At 44.9% G+C, this 19903-nt stretch overlaps 1 protein-coding gene across 3 annotated transcripts in view; it reads left to right on the top strand.

Moving 5' to 3' along the window:
- The first annotated feature begins 1297 nt into the window (after positions 1 to 1297).
- The window catches only part of CHST11 (carbohydrate sulfotransferase 11), a 158672-nt gene continuing 140066 nt past the window's right edge, over positions 1298 to 19903 (top strand). For 2 of the 3 annotated variants that reach the window (XM_041426826.1, XM_041426827.1), the window contains exon 1: positions 1298 to 1415. In XM_041426826.1, the coding sequence (XP_041282760.1) occupies positions 1298 to 1415 (118 nt within the window). The remainder of the gene's footprint in view (positions 1416 to 19903) is intronic. The other variant, XM_041426828.1, reaches the window with a different exon arrangement.

The following is a 19903-nucleotide window of genomic DNA, read 5'->3' on the forward strand; positions in this document are numbered from 1 at the left end:
AGCGTGAGGGGGAAAAAAAGTCCCTTTACACGAGAAGATGGTATCAGCATCTTCAGTTTAGCAAAAAGAAAACTAATAGCAAAGCGTATTTGGGAGCGTCAGGGGAACAAACAGAACTGTCACCACCGCACAAAGATGAATGGTATATTGCTAAGAAGACATTTCGATTCAGCACTGTACTTTCAGCACCTGTGTAGTTCAGAGCAAGAGGATAATCCCATTTAGAGAGCTGTGCTTGTGGTTCGCGTTGGGAAACCCGCTCGGGACTCGGCCGAGCGGCGGTCGCTCTCAGCCCCCGGCTCCCCAGCTGTCCCACACACGGTGCTCGCTTGGGCACGGCCGAGCCTTTTGTTCTGCAGCTCGCAGCTCCTCTGCATTCCTCCCACCGCCGGGCTCGTATCTCATCGCCTGCTGCTGCTCTCCACCACCGAAAGGTACATCCACCTTCGGCGGGCCGACCGCGGGGCAAAGACCTTTTGATTGCACTGACAAATGAACAGTGTTAGTTAATGCAGAGAACTTAGAAGTCTCGGGTTTGAAAACAAAAGAAGCCCCGTTCATTTCTGCCAGGCCAGGTGGCACTGTGTGCCCCCGGGATGGTTCCGTGCGCCCCAGGTTGGTGTTCGCGCCGCTGATAAAATGAACAGCTCCCGGCCGGGACGGCACGGCACCGGCAAAACACGACGGCAGGGACCGGCTGTAACATAACCTGCGGAGCGAGGGAAGACCTGCAAGGAGGCATTTAGGGTTAGCGGAGCGACGGGCACCACTGAGAGTGCGAGAGGAGGATTTCTCTGCAGGAACGGGGCGCCGGGCAGAGCCAGGCAGGAACGGATGTTCCTGCCCGCCGGCGGCTGCCGGACCCCGCTCCCCTGAAGAGGGCGAGAGCGACACAGAGGTGGTCAAGTTCGCGGGCAGCTGGGCCGCTCGCACGGCTCTTGCCGGACGCCCCCGGGGCCGTGAGGGGCCGGGGCGCGGCGCCGCAGCCCCTCGGGGCCGCCCGGCTCGTCCCCGCCCGCCGCCGCCGCCGGGCGGGACCATCTCTGCCCTTGGCGAGGGGGGGCCGCGCTCCGCCCCGGCTCCCCGCCTGGCCCGCCTCCCCCCCGCGCGTGTAGAGCGCCCCTCCGCCTGGCGCGCCGCGTGGTCACGCCCAGCGCGGCATTAACGCCCCCCGGCGCGGGGCGCGGGTGCTCGGGCATCCTCCGGCGGCGGCTCCTCGGCGCGGAGCGGGCGCGGAGCGGCTCCCAGCGCCAGCCCTGCGCGCTCCGCCGCCCTCTCTGCGCCGCCGGACAACGCCATGAAGCCGGCGGTGCTGGAAGTAATGAGGATGAACCGGGTGTGCAGGATGGTCCTGGTCACTTCCGTGGGCTCCTTCATCCTCGTCATCTTCTATTTCCAAAGTATGTTGCACCCAGGTAGGGCCCCGCAACCGCGCCGGCACCGCCGAGGGCAGCGCCCTCCTCGCTCCCTGCCGGCGCAGGTGGCAGCCGCCCCGGGAGCCCTCGCCGGCTGCCCCCGGCTCCAGCTCTCGGCTCCCGGCGGCACTGCGGCAGGCGCGGGGCTCGGCGGCGGCGGGCGCGGGAAGGTCGCCTCGGCTCCCGCAGGAAACTTCCCGTGGGAGGGAGGAAAGTTGGTTTGTTTAAGGATTTTGTTATTTTCCGCTTTATATCGTGCTCTTGGTGAGGGGGAACGGGAGACGACAGCGGCTGGCGAGCGCTTCGTGGCTGAGGGGCGACGGCAGCTGCCCGGTCCCCGCGTGTCCCCCTCGCCGGGAGCGGGACCCCAGCTCCCCTCTCCTGTCAGGGGTCGCGGGCCTTCGTCTTCCCAGCTTTTCGTTTTTGGAAGCGTCAGGAGCACCGCGGCCGAGCAAGGGCACCCGCTGCCGCCGGCGGCAGCTCCGCTCCGGCTCGCCCGAGTTGTCTGGAGCGGCAGGGGCGGCTGCCCGGGCCGGGCACCCCTGCCCGCGGCGCTGCCGCCCGGTCCTGCCGCGTCCCGGTGTTCGGGCGGCCGAGGAGCTCCGGGTGGAGCCGCTGGCTGGGCACGGATGTCCGCAGGACTGCGGAGCGCTGTGCAGGGATCACCTCGGATCCACACTCCTGGGTACCTAAAGCGACTTTAGCTTTTCGGTTTCCCTCATCCTAGGGACAGACCTGTACCGGGGGCAGTGGATGCTGGCTCCCAGGGAAGTCCCAAGTAGATCAGCTACTAATTCACACAAAGGTGGGCTTGGGCTGTGGAAACTTCACGAGGTGTCAGCTGTGTGCACAGACCCCTCGTGGATGCTTTGTGCAGCTTGGTAAAATTTGTCCAACATGGCAAAAAAAAAAAATCATTTTGATCTGTCTGTCTGTCTCACTTTTCCCCCCTTCTGCCTGAGAAGTGACGTGGGAATTGCACTTGCAGTGTCTTTCCAGAGGGATCTGACAGCTGAGCAGAGGAGCGACGCTGGTGAGAGGGAGTGACACCTCGTCGTGGGCCAGCAGCTGTAGCTGGCAGACTGGCTGCACTCCTCAGCGGGCGAGTCTTCCCAGCCGTACCTGTTATTGTCTACTGCCAGCTCTCAAGCGTCCTGCCTACAGGCATATAGCTGTAGCTGATAAGGGAATTGCAGTAAAAGGAAAAAGGATCTATTCACATCGACTTTTTCTTTCCCTCCTTGTGGCTCCCATAGTTGCCATGTGTGTATGTGGCACTTAGAGACGTAGTTTAGTGGTGGACTTGGCAGTGCTGAGTTAGTGGTTGGACTCTGTCTCAGAGGTCTTTTCCAACCTAAATGATTCTATGAAAAGTGATTTTTCCTTAAACTTTTTGGAGAGCTTTTCATCAAATGGTAGAGGCTTGGTGCACTGAGAGAATTAGGAAATAAGAGATCTGCTGTTCTGTGGTGAAGCCAAGTCCTGTTTGGTGTTTTTGTATCAGCTGCCTGCTCCTCCAGAGTTGGTATAATTTGCTTGATGAATGTGTTCTTGTATGGTGCCCATCTGTATTAATACCTGTCAACTTCTTGGAAAAATTAGCATATCTATTCTCTTTCTTGCTGTGTCTGCCCCATGCTTACTGGTTTCACAAGGAGTGCTCAGTCCTTAGCAGACCTGGAGAAGGCTTTATTTCTGGTCTTCAAGGTACCATGCAGAATTATGGGTTGTAACACGGCTTCACCAATTTAATAGAAGTGTGATATTTTAATTGGTGCGGTTCCACAGATGATATAGTTTGCCCACATATTCAGAAAATTTGGCCAAGACTTATTATTTCCTCTTGTTTCAGATGAATTATGCTGCTGGAACACAAACTTAGCATGCAGTAGGTGAGAGATTAGGCTAAATATCCTTCTGTGAATTTTTGAATGTAGAAAAATTATCTTTTAAGAATTCTCAATATGCTCTATAGTTAACTGTTGGAGATTATGGCTTTATGCTCATTGTATTATGAAGCTATAAATAGGCTGATATTTTAGTACAGTTCAAAGGATTTAGCATAAGCTCTGAGGAGAGAATGCGAAGCTGTGAAATAACCGGGAGGATAATGTGCACCCATGTTGTGTGTGACATGTATTTAGGTTGTTAGTGTGAGTGGAGTAGATATGGAAATAAATAGAACACAACCTTTATTGTGCCTTTTTCATCATAACTTATTCTGATTTTTTTTTTTTTTTTTTTTTTTTTGGTGGGTTGTTCCATAGCAGAAACTGCTGGGAGGTTCTCCAGTTCCACTTTAGTCCTGCGGGGAGTGGGTTCCCCACGGTTTGTGGGACTCAGACTGCTGCTCTCCCAGGTGTCTGTTATGCCATTGTATGTGTTACCATCCTGGTAATGCAACTGATAGATGAATGTAGAGTTCCTGAAGGATCAGGAAGGAGGGAGGTGGTAGACCCGTGAATGTGATGTACATTGGGTAGTGGATCATTTTTAGGAATTAAGTCTTTTTTTGTAACATGTGCTCGTAACCTTTCTCATGAGTCAGAATTCACCGGAGCCAGATCCTGGGCAGAGTGTAGGTCAGGACTGGAGGTATTGAGAGCTTTCAAGAACTTGGTTAATGTCCTTTTTGTTGCTGAGGGGTGTTGTAAATTCTAGCTGGTCTCCACTGAAGCATGTCTTTGGATGGCTGCAGGAGGGAGCTGTCTCTCATCTCTGGCTTGCCAGTGTCACTGCTGTTGGTAGCTTACCATGCTCTCTGGCAGAGGCGCTTTGCAATCAGAATTAGATTAAAAATTCCCACCCAAACCTTTTGGAGAGAAAATAAGGTTTTCAGATAAGTCCTCAACGAGAAGTGTCAGGTCCTTACTGTCAGTTTCTTGAGCCCCAGAGTTCTCTCAGTGAATTTCAGGAGGCTGCTTACAGAGCTTTCTCGTCAGTTTCAGGTGAGAGAAAGTGAAGGTGAAAGGTGCTAGGAGGCCACCAGATGATGAGTCCAACCCCCTCTGGGTTAAGATAAATTTTTATCTGTTAGAGGGGATTTTCCATTTTAGGAGATCTGAGTATGGAACTCTTGCTAGAAGTGTTTGAGACACAAATTTCTGCTGATAGGTTTTTTTTTTTTTTCCTTTGGGGTAAAAAGAAAAGAAAATTACATAGTTAACAGAAACCTTTTTTAAAAAAAGGCAAAAACCTCAAACAACACAAACACACCTAATGCCTGAAGCTGGGAAGACGAGCTTAGCCTTATCTTTGCAAAAAAATACGATGTATCCCTTGTTCCCTATCTTAAATACCAACACATTCATGCTGGAAGGAAATCAGGTGGTTTTTACTGTATCTTCTCTTTTTGGCTGTGTTCCCATTCCTTGTTGGGAAGCCAGCTGTAAATGTGCTGTTTGGTTATTGCACCTTTGCATTGTCTTGAGTTTTGTCAGAGATTTTCAAAGAGCTGGGAACCCACCCTCCCAAGTTAGGTTCCCCAACCAGTTGTTTTTGAGGGAAGGTGAATTGTGCAGCTCTCCAGTGCTCAGAACCACTGTGAAGAAAATGCTGGAGATGATCCTGGCTGTTGTGGCTTATCTGAAGCTATGTTGGTTCCTGAGGGAAGAAGTGGTAGTGGGGACTTGGACGTGTTTTCCTATTGCCTGTCTAGCCTTTACTGAAAAAAACCATGTTGCAGTGTTTGCTATAGCTGGAGATACAGCAATATATACCTGACTTTCCCTGTCTCTTTTGCTCAAATATTTTCCCCTTTCACTCTCCTGCCATGTGCTATCCAGATAACTGAGTGCAAGCTTATTATTGCTCCATGCTCCTGGAACTTTTGTCTGTGTGAAATAGGTCAGTCTTGGGGTTTTATGTGATAGCCCATCATAGTTTTATCTGCTGTGTTTCCTGTGAAATCAGTGTGCTCACTGGTCTTTAGCCTGCCTACACTTTCACAGATGTGTTTGCTTTGTTCTGTAGGCTTCCCAGCTGCAGCAGGCAGGGGACTGTGAGTCACTCCTGTGAGGCAGGAGCTGCTCTGCCAGGCTGGCGGTCATACTGGTGGTGTGTTAGGATCCCCCAAAGTGTGAAATTCCTCACAGAGGCAGGATAATTAATACCATCTTTATCTTACCTCAGACAGGTTTATGAAACTGACTTATTCTAAACCTGATTCCCTTCCCATCCCTCCCACTTGCATTTTTTTTGCTCCATTTTCCATCTCCTGTTTTAGACTTGCACTGCTCTCCTCTGGATGCTGACGAAGGTTAGGTCTCGCAGGTCAGACTTGCCTCATCTCCATGATCATCTCGGTTACATATGCAGCATGGTATGGCTGATAGCTGATGTCTGCCTTTGCTCAAATATCAGAACAACTCAGACCACAGGAGATTTTTTTCCTTATGTCTGAAGACAAGCTCACCATTGGTTTTGATGGCAGATTCTGTTTGAAAATCAATGCAGCACTCTCCCATCTTGCAATTGATCTTTGCTTTCTCTCTTGCTTACGAAGGAGAATGAGATCTACAAGGCAGTTGGGTGTGTGGCATTTCTTTGATGGACCCTGTATACTGATTTTAAATTATTCTATTTGGGATACAGAGAAATTTGACAGCCACAAGGAACTGGCCCTCATTTAATTGCATGCAATGAAATCCATCCCCCAGAAACCCTGCCGTGTGCTGTATCTGTTTGTTGGTGTCCCTGTAAAAGCTTTTCATAGCTTTCCATGGAACTGTCATCAGTGTGAGCAAACCTACTCTGGTCATTCTGCTCAAAGAGACTGGTAGTCTGGAACTGCTTTGAGTTGAGAGTTAAGCTGCCCTTTGTATCTTGTGAAAATCTTCTTGGTTGGTGAATATAAATCTTATTAGAAGAGCAGCTTTTTCTATTGCAGTGCAAATGAGTGTAGGTAGATTTTTGCAGCAACTGCTCGCTGAACTGAAGAAATAAAAATGTCTCTGAATGTGCAAAAATTACCTGGGCAATTATGTCGCAGTCATGTCTTATAATGTTTTAACTTATCAGGATATTTATTACTCCACTGTTACATTTTCTACTATGTAGGTTTTTATAAGTTTTTTTTATTATTATTACTATGTATCAATATTGGGAATGTATGTCCTAACTTTCAGAGCACTGACACTCTTGTTCACAGATGTGAAGTGTTATGACTTAGCTTAAGTAACTTTTTCAGAGATAAAGTCAGTATGCATGGAAACTTTGTCTTGAACTTAGTAAAACAGCATACAGAGCAGAAATGCCCAGTGCTTTTTATGAACAAATTGATACAATTGATTGGTTGCAACTAGTATCTCATTTTTATTTCATATTCAGAAATATGAGCATCTTTCTGAATTCTAAAGTTGCTTCCATTACGTTTCAGAAGTGGCAGGTAATTTATCTTGTACTGTACCATGTAATTAACTCTAAAAGTGGTTGAGACAATTGGAAGAAATTAGATTCATGTTACTTTTTCCAAAGCCAGCACTACTGTATTTTGTTTGACTGTTGCCAGATGTACTATATCAAATCCTGCCTGACAAAGCTGCTGCAGTCGTCCTTGTGTGAATGTCATTCTAGCACAGTTTTTTTTCCTCTCAAGCCTTTTGGGCTGATGCATATGTATTATGTATCAACTCTAAGTTGATCCTGAGGGAGTTAAGGACCGGGATGGGGGACACAATGATTTGAATCTGATGGTTTTTCTTTCTGATTGTTTGTGCTGTTCAAAGCAAACGTTTGAGTTCTGTGTGTGACTTGAAGTGTCAGCATACATAAAATGAAGCATAAGATGCATGGATGAAGGGCCCATTTGAAATCAATGAAAAGAGGACTTTTCCCTTTCACATTAAAGGAATGAAATTAAATTCAGGAATGTGTAGGCCTGGCATGTCCAGGATAAAGATGAAGACATGTCTGTGGTGAGTTACTTGGATTCAGCAGCCACTTACTATCTTACAAGGATAATATTTCAAAGTATGTTCATGTTTTGTTGGATGTTCCTGTTCCCTGTAGCTCATTCATGTGGGATGTCTGTGGATGAAGTATTTGTGCTTACAGTCACAATTCCAACTGAGTTCAGTTAATTCCTCATTATTTGTGTTTCAGTACCCAGGTTATAGATATTAGCCTTTTGTTATGGGCAGAATTCTTGTGTGTGACAAAGTGGTGTTTCTGGCACAAGCCTCCTGCTCTTAACTAAAAGGTGAGACCACCAGAGGCTACTGCGAACCAGTGAAAGAATTCAGTTCCTAATTATCTCCGGTTAATGCCACAGGGATTTTCTTGGATTTCAATTTTGTGACTGTAATCAGCAGTGAGTGCAGTATGTTCCCCCTTTGATGGAATTGTTTGGCGCCTGAAACTAAGGTTTCATGGATAAACCAAAATTTTACCGCATATACGCTTGGACTCTGGGTTGCTTCTCTTGTGTAACATTTTCATCCTCCACTTTTCATTTAATGCTGATCAATGAATATGTTTTGTTTTCTTGCCCTCTCCACATGCTCCTTCATAAGGAGCTAGCTGTTGGGGAAATTGTCTGGAGTAGATCCCTTCTGTGAAACTGAAATTGTAAGTTTCCACATGAATGGCCCATGTTAGATTTCAGCTTCCTCCCCTGTGTCCGCTGGGACTGTCATAACACCTGTAGCATTACTAGGAATTACTTAATGGAAGGCAACTTGTGCACAGATTAGGAGCACTTATCCATAAGGAATAAAGGAACGAGGGTGCTGACTATCCCGTGGCAGTGTGCATCCTCTGCTCTGCCCTTTCAGTGACGTCCGATCCCTGCAGGCTGGTGGGGAGCGCCTCAGGCAGGACCTGGGAACTGCAGGCATGTCTGTGGGAGCTGTGTGTTTCACTAGTTCCACTCTAGGAACTCGGAGATTGAAAAGCTCTGTGGCAGCAAGCCTCAGAGAGCCACAGTGGATGACAGGACTCTCATTTCTGTGATGTGCTAACAGGACTTTGGATAACAGCGTGGTATAAGTAGGTGCAGCACAAGCATTTGTTAATTTGCAGCAGGGAAGCTTTGTGTCCATGGGAGTCAAGGAAGGCTTCCTTGTTTAAAAAAAAATCACTGCCTTACGCATTTAACATTTAAATATCCAGGGTTTTTGGAGTTATTTTAAAATAGTAATGCTTTTTTTGGGTTGCTTTTTACACTGTGCCCAGTGTTGGCAAAGAAAGCAGATGACAGCTTTCCTTTTGGTCATATTAATTTTACACATTAGAGATGATGTCCTGAATGAGGCATTAACATCCAAGTTACAAGCATTAGAAGGGGATGCTATTTAAAAGAAATAAAATTAGATGGCTGCCACTGGAACATTTGAAGGAAAATGTTCATGAGAATGCACTAACTGACATTGAGGCTGGATTTGGAAACTAGGTATTTCATGTCTTTTCCCCTGACAAATTTGGATCTGTGCATTAAAAAAGCTGAGTATGAGCACTTATAAAATGCTGACTGGAAAAAAAAAAAGAGGGCTATGCACACAAATGTGTGTGAATGTGCACATGCACTCACCCATCTTCCCACCCTCTACAAAATCTGTAGTTGGTGGCCCAGGTAATCCAAATGCACTAATTTCTGAAGTGCAAACCTTTTTCTCCTAACAAGGCTGCTGTAAGGAGTATGAAGTTCTTTGATATTAAAAGAAATCCCAGAAGTGCCACGTGCACCACATAGGTGCCTTTGTTATTTTACTAAGTGAAATGAGTGCTAAGTGTGGTTTCTCATTTCTGCTACTCTTTCTCTACTTATACATTTGGAAACATCAAGGTTTAGAGAGGAATAGTTTTATTAATTCTTTGTAGAATTAATGTAGAAGGCTGTAGAAGAGCAAGGATTGTTATAGTTTGTCAGGGTATCAATTTAAACAGTAAGAGTGCCTCTTCAAGGTAGCCTTCATCTTGTTTCTGCTAGGCTGTAGACACTGAGGGATGACTTTGCTCCATTACTATCAATCACTGCTGTGATGGCTTCACACTCCTATGAAAAAAACGTAAAAAGGTGCTGGGGGAAATGGAAAATACAATCAATGCAATCAGCAGAATTTCTCACAGCACTGTGATTCTGGGGGTTTGGGAGATGGTAGCTCTATCCAGCACATGTCATGGTGCGCATGCACCGTGCGAAAACAGGTGTGAAATGCTCACATCCTGTAAATGTTGTCTGCCCTTCCTTTGGCAGGGGGAGGCAGCCTTGGTTTCAAGGAGATGAGTGAAGTGATCAATATGTGGTTTTGCAGGATCAGGCCCCTCTTTCTCTCTCTTCTCCAGGAGGTAAAAGAGCAGGATCTCATCCTCAGCTGTGCTCAATCTGCAGAGGAACTGCTGCTGCTGCTGCTTTGAGGATTGTCTCAGGCTAAAAGATGCCCTCCTTAGTCATCTTAATATCAAAAGATTGTCTCTTTTTATGTTATTTGGCTGAGTGATAAGAGACATAGATTTTAATTGCAGAGCGCACATATATAATCTACAAGGAATAAAAGGCTTTGTTGGGTTTCAATCCACTTCTTGAACACATTGTACTCTGTAAAAAGCAGAGAACTGTGGCATTCTTTTTTTTTTTCTTTTTGTCTTTTATTCATTTTTAAGACACGGACACTCAAGATACATTTTGTAGATGATAAAAAGGTGGACTTCTGGACCGTTAGAGTAATGCCTTCTGAATTAGTTTAATAAATGGCATTGTAGCTAGTCATTTTCATGCTTTTTTGGCTGTTAAATGATTGTATAAAGGAATCAAAAACTTTAAAATGCATAGCTTGTAGGGATTTTTGAATTAGGCAAGGTAGACATATAATTAATAAGGTGACTGTAATTGGATCTCCTGGATGATCTTTACTGTAATACCTTGTCTTAAAACAAAGAGCTTTAGGTAGTTAAAATCCTTTTAAAGACTATTTGCATTATAGTGCTTTAAAGCTGATTGGTGTGCAGGCAGAACAAAAATGTCTGTATTATCTGAAGTGACCTGACACGAAATAACACATTCTGCACCCATGCTGGTGGGTACCAGGAGCTGAATATGTCCTTCTAGTAATCTGTATTTTTACAGCCTGTGTTGGAAGTGATAGCAAAAATTTATAGTAACTGAGGAGGAGGATCTTAACAGTATTTAAACACTTGGTGATTAATAAAATCTGTCAGTTGATGTCATAAATACAAAATGATAAAGCCCGTCTTGATTGTGTATTTTGGTCTTGGTTAACTTCTAAAGTACATTTGAGTTTCTAGATAGTGATAAGCATTTTATCTTTAGAATTAAGGGTTTTATAAGGATTTATGTGTGCACATAATTACGAATTTGAAGTTACTGCTAATCATTGGGGTAATACACCAGAGTGTGATGGACTGCAAGGGTGACTGTGGACACGTGCGCTTCCAGGCATTGCTGTGTCCCACTTGCTGGATTTATTAATTGCTACAGGATCAGTCAGCTGGACATTGTGCAGAATTCCTGCCACCGTGGCACTGGCAATCCTGTGGACTGTGCCAGATAATCTCTGCCTCTTCCATTTGGGAAGAGATGCCTTCTCATCCCAAATCAGTTTTACTTGTCCTTTGTGGCAAGGTTAGGGAAGCTCAGATAGGGTGAACATGGCTCCCTGCTAGGGTGTTGAGTCTGGGGTTTTGTTTTGGGCAAGACATAAGATTTTTTTTTTTTAATTTTTTATTTTTGTTTTGTTTTCCTGAAAGGTGTACACTGAGTGGTTTGAATTTGCTGGTGGGTGGATGGCACCAGGGCTGCATAATGGGCTGGAGGAGACCGTGGTTGCTTTTCAGTTGATTTTAGTGAGTACTGGGTCAAGTCTACTGTGCTAGAGCAGAGGATTTTGGATTGTACAACGGGCATGCTTTTCCCTTGGATGTAGAAATATAGGATTGCAGGCTTGGGTGCAGCCCTGAACTCTTTCTCCCCTGTAAATCTGGGTCAGTTCCATTGGCGGCTAGGTTAGATCAATTCTGGATCAAAGGTACTATAATGAAGAGCAGAATTTGTCCCTCTGTGTCTTCCTACAGACCAATATACAGTAGAACAACAACAACAACAGCTTTGCTTGTCTGTTTTCCCACTTATTTGTCCTTTCCACAGTCAAGAGAATAGAATTTTTTTTTTCCTATAGAGATGCATGCTTGAAGTATTGAGAGGGGTGCTGCCTATTTTCAATAGCTTCAGTAGAAATTACATTGACAGACAAGCTGTATGTAACCATCAGCATGCAGGTCATCAATAGGATCGAAGCTTTCTTGTTCTGCTGTATAGCTTCTCTGTCTCATGCAGAAAAGGCTATTAATGTTTCTGGTGCAGCAGCAAAAATGTAATTGCATTAAAGAAAAAAAAACTGAAAAAATTGGGGCTTCTAGAGCTATTAACTATTTTGAGATAAAACTCGTTTGAGATGCTAAATTAGCTGAAATAGATTATATAAGACAGACGTGATTTAATTAAAATTGTCTTCATATTTGGCTGTCTTGAGCCAGCTTGTGGTTTTTTTTGTGGTTTGTTTTTGTTGCCTTTTTTTCTTTCTCTCCTCCCCAGAGCACATCAGTGTTGCTGGTGAGTCTTTCCCCATTCTGTGCCTGTTTCCTGAACACTTTTAAAGAAAATCTTCCGGAGCAGAGAGAGGAGAATATTTGCAGAGGATGCAAAACAAAATGCATGATAACACAGTACTGTGAGAACTCTTTGTGCAGCTAGAAATGTGTCTCATTCCCCACAGTGTGCCTGGGCACCAAGGGAAACAGGTCATAATTCTTGTTTGTCCAAAATAGCTGGGTTTTTTTGCCACTGCCAGTCTTTACAGAGGCTTTTCCCTCCTTCCTTTTAGCCTTTTAGGTTTGGTGTGTTTGGGTGTGTGTTTTTGTTTTTTTCTTTTTCTGTGTGTGTGCTCTTCAGACGTTTTTCTTCTTTCTGCATTCATTGGGATGTGACCAAGAGATTTGTTTTAGGCTCCCATTCCAGCCGTGAGGGGATCTCCTGCCATCAGATTGTACCTCAGCCACTCCTACTTTGCCAGAATGTTTTATGCCTGGTGTACTTTTTCAGCGTTTTGGGAGCCTGGAAACACTGCTGAGTGTCAAGCCACGTGTGTTGTGTGTTGGTTAGTGGTGAGTCTGTGCTTTCATGCTGTTTGTTAAAGTTGAAGCTTTCACTGGGAGCAAGTTAGGAGCAGTGTTTCCGGAAATCTTTAAGAATTTGGGTCCAAATGTACTTCTGGGGCAGCTGATACTTTAATCAGAAGGCTTCAAAATGGTCCACAAAGTAGGTCTATGCTTTCTTTTTCTTTTTACTCTATAGCTAGGGTCGCTGAGGCATGGTCAGGAAGGTTGTGTGTGCTGGGATTTGTTTAATGGTTTTCCACCAGGCTAGTGGCACGTTCAGGAATAAAACTGGAGGTATAGGGTGGATTTCTTGAGCTTATATGATCTGAGGCTTGCAATTCCCTATAGGCTTGGAACAGACCATATGCAAACTAGATATCAGGCACAACCCAATTCCCAGCACTCAGCTCAAGGAACACCTCTGCAGCCCCCTTCAAGTGTGCTCTCTGCTCGTGAGGATGGCGGTTGTGGACACTCTTGTGTACTGTGCAGTGCTCCTGACAGGAAAATGCTCCTGGTGCAGATACATGGGGCTTTGAGAGCTCCTTTTGAAAGCTCCTGTACAAAGTGTTGCCTCCATGAGACCACACTGAGGTGGAGGCCACCCCTGTGCCTAGAAGTCTGTTTTCTGGAATAGCAAGCCTGACTTACTCTTGATAGTGTTGTGCTTGGACAGCTTTTGCCAGTGAAAGTTTTACTGGATCAATATAGGTGGAAAAAAGGCCTGCCTCTTCTCTTTTCATTTTCTTTTACCTCTTTGTCCAGGTCTGCTAGAGGTTTTGCCAGCAAATCTAAGTTTACTAAAAAAAGGAAGAAAAAAAAAAGCACATACAATGAAACTGTATCCTTTCTATGGTCTTGCTGTGTGAGCAAAGCTTTTACATATTTATCAAAGCTGATGTGCATGATGCATCCTGGGTTTTTATTCATGCACCAATGTTTAACATAGCTGTAAATTAAAATATTGCCTCTCTGTAAAGTATGTTGTCCCTGCACTTTGCTCATTCTTCTCTTATTCCAGTTTTAAAGTCAGAGTCATGAAAGTATCATCAGCTGTCTCTGTGAGGGGCTGCAGCTGCTGGCTGGTGCTCTCCCAGATCATTCCCTTTCAGACCCCCATGTTTCTGTGGTGCCTATGGGACATTGTTGATGTTTGTTCCTTGAAAAAGGAAACCTTGGTACAGCATTTCATGAATGTGTTTGCTCAGAGCGGCCTCAGATCTCAATTTGGCATCTTTTTCAGTTTCTGTGAATTCTGGGGCATTAGAAGTAATGCTTCATGCAGTGCAAGGTGGGGAGATGGAAGCTACTTAATGTGTTTGAAAGGGTATTTTTTACCTCAGTCTTGGAAACAAAATGTTTCCCATCTGTCTTGCTGAACATGTGTGATTGTTTCCCACAAGTGCACAGGACTAAGAACTGCAGTGAGGCATTTTGAAGAGATGGACTCCTTGTCATCACTGCAAGGCATCTAGGAATGGTTTTCTTCCTACCTTTTATCTTCCCTGCTGACCTCTAAGTTTCTGTCCCCCTCACAGTCAAGCGTAATAAAAGATATATCTGTGTCTGAAGTTCTGGTGCTTGTTTGCTTCTTGCTCATCTGTTAGATTAATTTTGCATTGAATTATGAAAAATGTTGCTCTGTCACAAGTTGTGGCTGGTAGTAGAGTGCTTGCACACTATGTTTGTTCAAATGTTCAGGAGAGGGACCACTTTAAAATTTCAATTATAGCCTAAAAATACATGTGGTGTCTTTTTTTCACATTTGACTCCCTTGCTGGAAATAGCAGGGTTCTGTCATATTTGTCATGTTTTCTAGCTGCAGGCAGTTTAAGCACAACGTAGTTATGTAGCAAACTGGAAAAATGTGCACCCATCTTCCTCAAGTGAGGGCATGTGGGAATGGTGCTATGGCCACATCAAATACTGCACACGTAGAAATTACAGGAGCTGGGCTTTGAGCAGACAACCAGTGTTTACATGCTTAATTTCTGTAATAGCCCTTTCAGTTCCCATCTGTTCCTGTGCCCTTTGGCAAATGGGTTTGCAATTTTCTGACACATGAAAACGTTGTCAAGTTCAGGGAATAAAACTTGGATTTTATTTAATTGCTTCTTTCTTTGTCCATTGTAATTTGGTCCTTGGGGAGAAGAGGTTGATCCCAGGAAGCAGGGAAGCTTTGTCTTCCCAGGCTGCCAATAATCTGTGAGTACAACTCAAGGTTGCAGGTCAAAGTTGCAAGTTGAGCACTTATGCTCCAAATGCATGTCACTTTCTCATATGCAAGCAAGGCAGCTGCACGAGAGTTGTGCTGTAAATGAACATGATCTGAGAACCCCATGTTTGCACTCAAGGCTAAAGTGTGACTGGGACTTGTAGTGAAGGGTGTTGATCCATAACAGAGGGTGCAAAGATGAGTTCCTGTTCTAGTGGAGCAAAGCAATTGGCTGCCAGGAAGGAGAGGTTGGTTCCTGCCTTGCTTTTATCTCTGTTCTTGCTCTTCTGCAGTGCCAGGGCACAGTCCACCTTTGTGGCTCAGCTGAAGCATGGTCCTATGGCAGGCACAAAGCAGAGCACAGGTTGAGGGCAGGAGTCTGATGGGCCTGACACGCAGTGGCAGCAGTGATGTGTGTTACAGAGCTTCTCTGAACCTGTACAGTTCAACAGGTAGGGGGGTATCACCAGCACAATGGAAAAGCAAATTACTGCTGGCTGCCAAAACTGATAATTCTGACACATTTATTCAAATTCAAATGTGAGCATGTGCTTGACCCCAGTTACCACCTCGCTTCTGCAATTTCTTTGAAATGGGTTTGTGTCAGATACAGGCTACATGGGAGCTCCAAGGTATGGATGGAGAAAACACTCATCCTTTCATTACTGCTGGAGTAGGGATATGTACGCCCATGTCTGCAGCATGGTAAGCCAAGCACAGATTATCTGTAGCTTCCCACTTGTGTTCTTCCCTGCATATCTTGAAATGCCTTTTACCAATACTGTGAGCTTGTGCTCTCTAAGTTGGTCCTGTGGCCTCCTTTCTGGGACAGGCAGTGTCCTGCTTTGTAGGGCACTGGGCTGAGCTGTCTCTGTGAGCAGCGTGCTCTCATGACATCTGTGTTGGGATGAGCTGTGCCCCTGCAGTGTTCTTGTGCGGGTCATCTGCTATGTTGGGAGACCAGGTTGTTGTAAACTGGCCAAATAAGTAAGACTGACCTCCTTCCTAGCATGTGTCCATAACTTCAGGAAGTGGTTGGAGGAGCTGGGAGTTCAACCTAGTAAGCTTCAGGCTTGCTACTGAATGATCATGTCTTTGGACAATGTCAGTGGTACAAGGACAAGCACCTTGGGAAGGAAGGGATGGTCCTGGTGACAGAGGCGCAACTCTAGGAAGGTTGGTCCAGTTAATTGAGATATCTTGGTTCCCTCAGGGTTCTGGTAGTAGCTAGATCATTTTTATGATTTACTAACTTACCAGCTCCTAAAGAAGCTCTTCTGACAGCCCTCACAGATGGCCTTGGGCTGCAGAGGAGCCCAGAGACAAGTGGTAGGCAGTGAGAAGAATCTGCTGTGCCAGTTGATCCACCACCATGGTTGTAAGGGTTTCATGTTTTGTGTAGTGGGTTACAGTTAACCTTGGCTCTTCGACTTTTCTCAGTTTTGGATGCTAAATATGAGTATACTTTCAGGACAGAAAGCAAAGGCATAATGTAGGAGGAGCAATCCCTCCTAGGGGAATCTGTTTCATCAGGAATATTTATTCAAAGGAAAGCCAGTAACTTTCTGGTAAATGGAGATATATAGCGTTGCACGTGTTCACAGAAGGGTGGGACTGGCTTTCCAAGTGTGTGATCTCTGGCAGAGCTGGCTGGTGACAGGCAAGAACATTTAGGGTCATGGCTTTTATTGCTTCCTCTTCTTCTGCCTGCTGGCCCTTTTATCTCGCTCTGGTGGTGCCGACATGCAAACTACTCTCTGCTATTCCATGCTGGGCCATTCCTAATGGTTCATGGGTGTGCCTCTCGAGCTGGAACTGGTGGTGAAGCAGGCAAAAGCTGATCAAAGCACATGTCTAATTGGATTTTTAGATCTTGCTTTTAAAATGTGGGATTTTCAAATACTCCCATTAGTGAGCATTAGTACTGAGGAAAAATATGTCACCAGGTAGGGGTTTTTTGAGTCAGAATTTCAGTATAATTAAAAAGAGATTACTGAACTTAATATTGTTAAAATAAATGCTTTCATGAAATAAAGAACAGCACTGGAACCTCTGGGTGCAGGTAGGAAGTGTGCTGAGCCATTGCCTGCAGCTTGATGTTAAAGCAAGAGAAGCTTTTTTGTAAGTATGGAAAAAGGGAGCTGCTGCACACTGGGGCTTCTTACCCTTTGCTCTGTAGAAGGCTTTTCTGGAGGGAGGGAATTGTACTTCTGAAGGAGTGAGCAGAAGAAACATGTGGATTCATCTGAGAAGTGTCAACCTAACTAGCAACAGATTCTGCAGTTTGTGTTGGAGTAATAAATTGATAAGTAAAATTTTAATTATTAATTTACATTTTTATCCTTTTGCCATGTATCTAGTTAATTTGCAAATGAATATTCTTTTGCAGTGTTGCCATGCTTTTCATTCTGACAGTCACCACCTTAGGGCTGGGTTATCAGTGCTAACACATACTTCAAATTAAATTGGGAAGTAACAGTGAGAGTAGTTTATCTTCAGCAGTAAGGACAAGTTCTCCTAATTCTCAATCATGTGTCACTCAATTCCATTATGACAGGAATATATTAATCCTTTCTTATGAGCAATTTAGTATGCCACTTTCTACTGCTAAGGCTTGCATTTTTATCATGCATTCTTGATTAATATTGTTAGGGTTTGTGTTTCACCATGGGTTATTCTTAGCTGTGATTTCTGTCTTGTACTTGACTGCTTTCTTTTTCCTGAAATATGTTACTCAGGGGCAATACTGCTCGAGTAGGAACGTATTTCCACCTGTGCACAGGACTGACTGGGAAGCACAAGTTGACATGATGGCCAAGAATGCTTAGAAGCCATAGGAGAATTTGTTAGGACTTTTCTAGCAAGACTGGCAGTGGATTTGTTTGGTATTTTTATTTTGATCTTTCCATGCTTGCTGTAGAACTGCAATGGCAGAAGCAGTCATGCTGCTTGGCTTTTTCAGGGTCTACTATAGTGCTGGAAGCTTGGGTGTTGCCAGTTCCCCTGGAAGGAAGGCAAGAAGACAAAGATACAACACTGACATGAAAAACAAATGAATCTTGTTTTATCCTCATATATTGTCTGAAAAAAACCCCAAAATCCTCCTGACTTACATTAGTCTGAAAGAGACAAGATTTCATGGCATCCAAGAGCTCAGTCTTGGGCTTGGACTTCTGGTGAAGCCAAACTGTAAGTGGAAAGTTTAAGTGATCTGGCTGTAAGAATTTACATTTGTGGAAGGAGAATTTGAATTTGTCAATTTAGACAATGTTAATCTCTGCAGAGGGGATCTTAATTGCAAGACTGACAATTTGGGTCATGTTTGAAATTGATACAGAGATTGGTCCTTGATAACTTCGGATCTGTTTCCAAAGCTGACTTGTGAGCGAGATTGAGGATCAAAGCCTAAATGTCATTTTGTTTCAAGCTTGAGTGTCAGACTGAGGCGTCTTACTTTAAAGTGGGGTTTTGTTCCATACTTAAACTTCAACTGAAAAATTCACCATTGTACTGAAAATCTTCACTCTTTGAGGCTTAAAAGAGTTATTGAAGATGAAGGTGAGACTGTGTACTTGTAAGCATTATAAGAAGAGACCTCAGTAGAAATAAAAAAGTGCAAGTGGCATGGAGAATTCTGGCAAAAGAGAATTGTTGCTAGGGAGTTAAGGATGAATGTTTGAAGGCAGTGGCTTTGCCTGTGTTTGAAGTTGTAGCATTTATGAGTAGGGATGTGCTGCCCTCCTTCAGGGAGGGAGGCTGGGCAGGATTGGGTAGCCTTCAGAGGACAGCAGCTTTGGTGGGGGATAGCCAGTTGTAGCTACTGCTGCATCACTGTGTAGGACTAATGTGCTTATGGCTAACAGTGCTATGGCTAACAATCCAGGGAATGTTTTCAGAAACATGCTTACAGATGTGCCTGTAGCTGTTACACCTTTAAATCACCCTTACAGGCATGGCTTTCAAAATCAAGTCATTGGCATAGCTGAAGTGGAGGAAAACACTCATTCTGTAGAATCATCTTTCTGCCTGTCCTCACCTGTGTGAGGTACTACAGTGACAGCTGGGAGGGGAGGATGAACAGCACGGGGTTGCCAGGAGGTCACAGGTGGAGGGCATAGGGAAAAGCTGTGAAAAAAACCAAGGGTAAAACAATTGGGTCTGCATTTGGAGCAGGAGTCTGTTCATTTTTTGAAACCATTCTGTATTTCTTATGTTAGTTTTCTGTGTGTCACCTGATGTGTGTCACCTGCATGCAGTTGCCTTTGTCCTGCTCTGTCTGCTCCAGCCCCACTGCTCTGGCATCTCTGGCACTTACCTGTTTGTTCAGGTAGTTCAGGCAGTTCATCAGAATCGTGTTTTTTGGCGGGATGTGTGCGCCTGTGTGTGTCTCAGGCAGTTTTTAGGGAGTGGATGCCTTGGCCCGGGAGGTCAGTGTGGTGTGAGAGCTGCTGGGGAGGTGCAGGTGCAAATGGCAGTGAGGTCAGGGCAGGTGACACCAGGCACAGTCACAGCCAGGTGAGCTCTCAGGGGGCCCCACCTGGGCTCTGTCAGAGCTGGAGTCTCAGCATCAGAGTTTCAGCAAGAAGCAGATTTACTGTTGTCTCTAATAAGTTTATTCCTTCTATTTTCCCTTTCCAGTAAGTGAATCTGGAGGGGGCTGTAACAGAGCCAGTTAAAGATGGGTACAGGGAAGAGGCATGTTTCTTTAGAAATTGCAAAGAATGCAACATTTGGCAATAACAGCTGTGGTTTTTTTTTGGCAGGATCCAAAGAGGTCAGAAAGTATCTTCATTAGTGATCCAAATTTTATGATCACTTCTGTGTTTTGGAGGCATTCTCAACAAGGATGAGATTATGTACTTACATAAATCCAGGATTTCCTATTTTTTTAAGAAGAACTTATGAAACTTTGAATGTGGACTGGGCGCTGAAAATGTTCTGGTTCTAGGTCACCTCTACATCTCCCTCGGGCACAGAGAACACTGAAAGCCAAGAGGATCTGTGTTGGTCTAAGCTGCTTCAGGGTCTGCTGTCAAGTGAAGGCTTCGTGGGAATGCTCTGTGACGTGGACACAAATGAGATGAGAAAGGGTTTTTTTGTTTTGTTTTTACTTAACTTTTTTATTCCAAGCTCAGTGTAAGCTCTCTGACCTCCAACATGC

The sequence above is a fragment of the Onychostruthus taczanowskii genome, unplaced genomic scaffold (genome assembly GCF_017590055.1).
Source record: "Onychostruthus taczanowskii isolate IOZ18803 unplaced genomic scaffold, ASM1759005v1 scaffold95, whole genome shotgun sequence".
Taxonomy (NCBI): Eukaryota; Metazoa; Chordata; class Aves; order Passeriformes; family Passeridae; genus Onychostruthus; species Onychostruthus taczanowskii.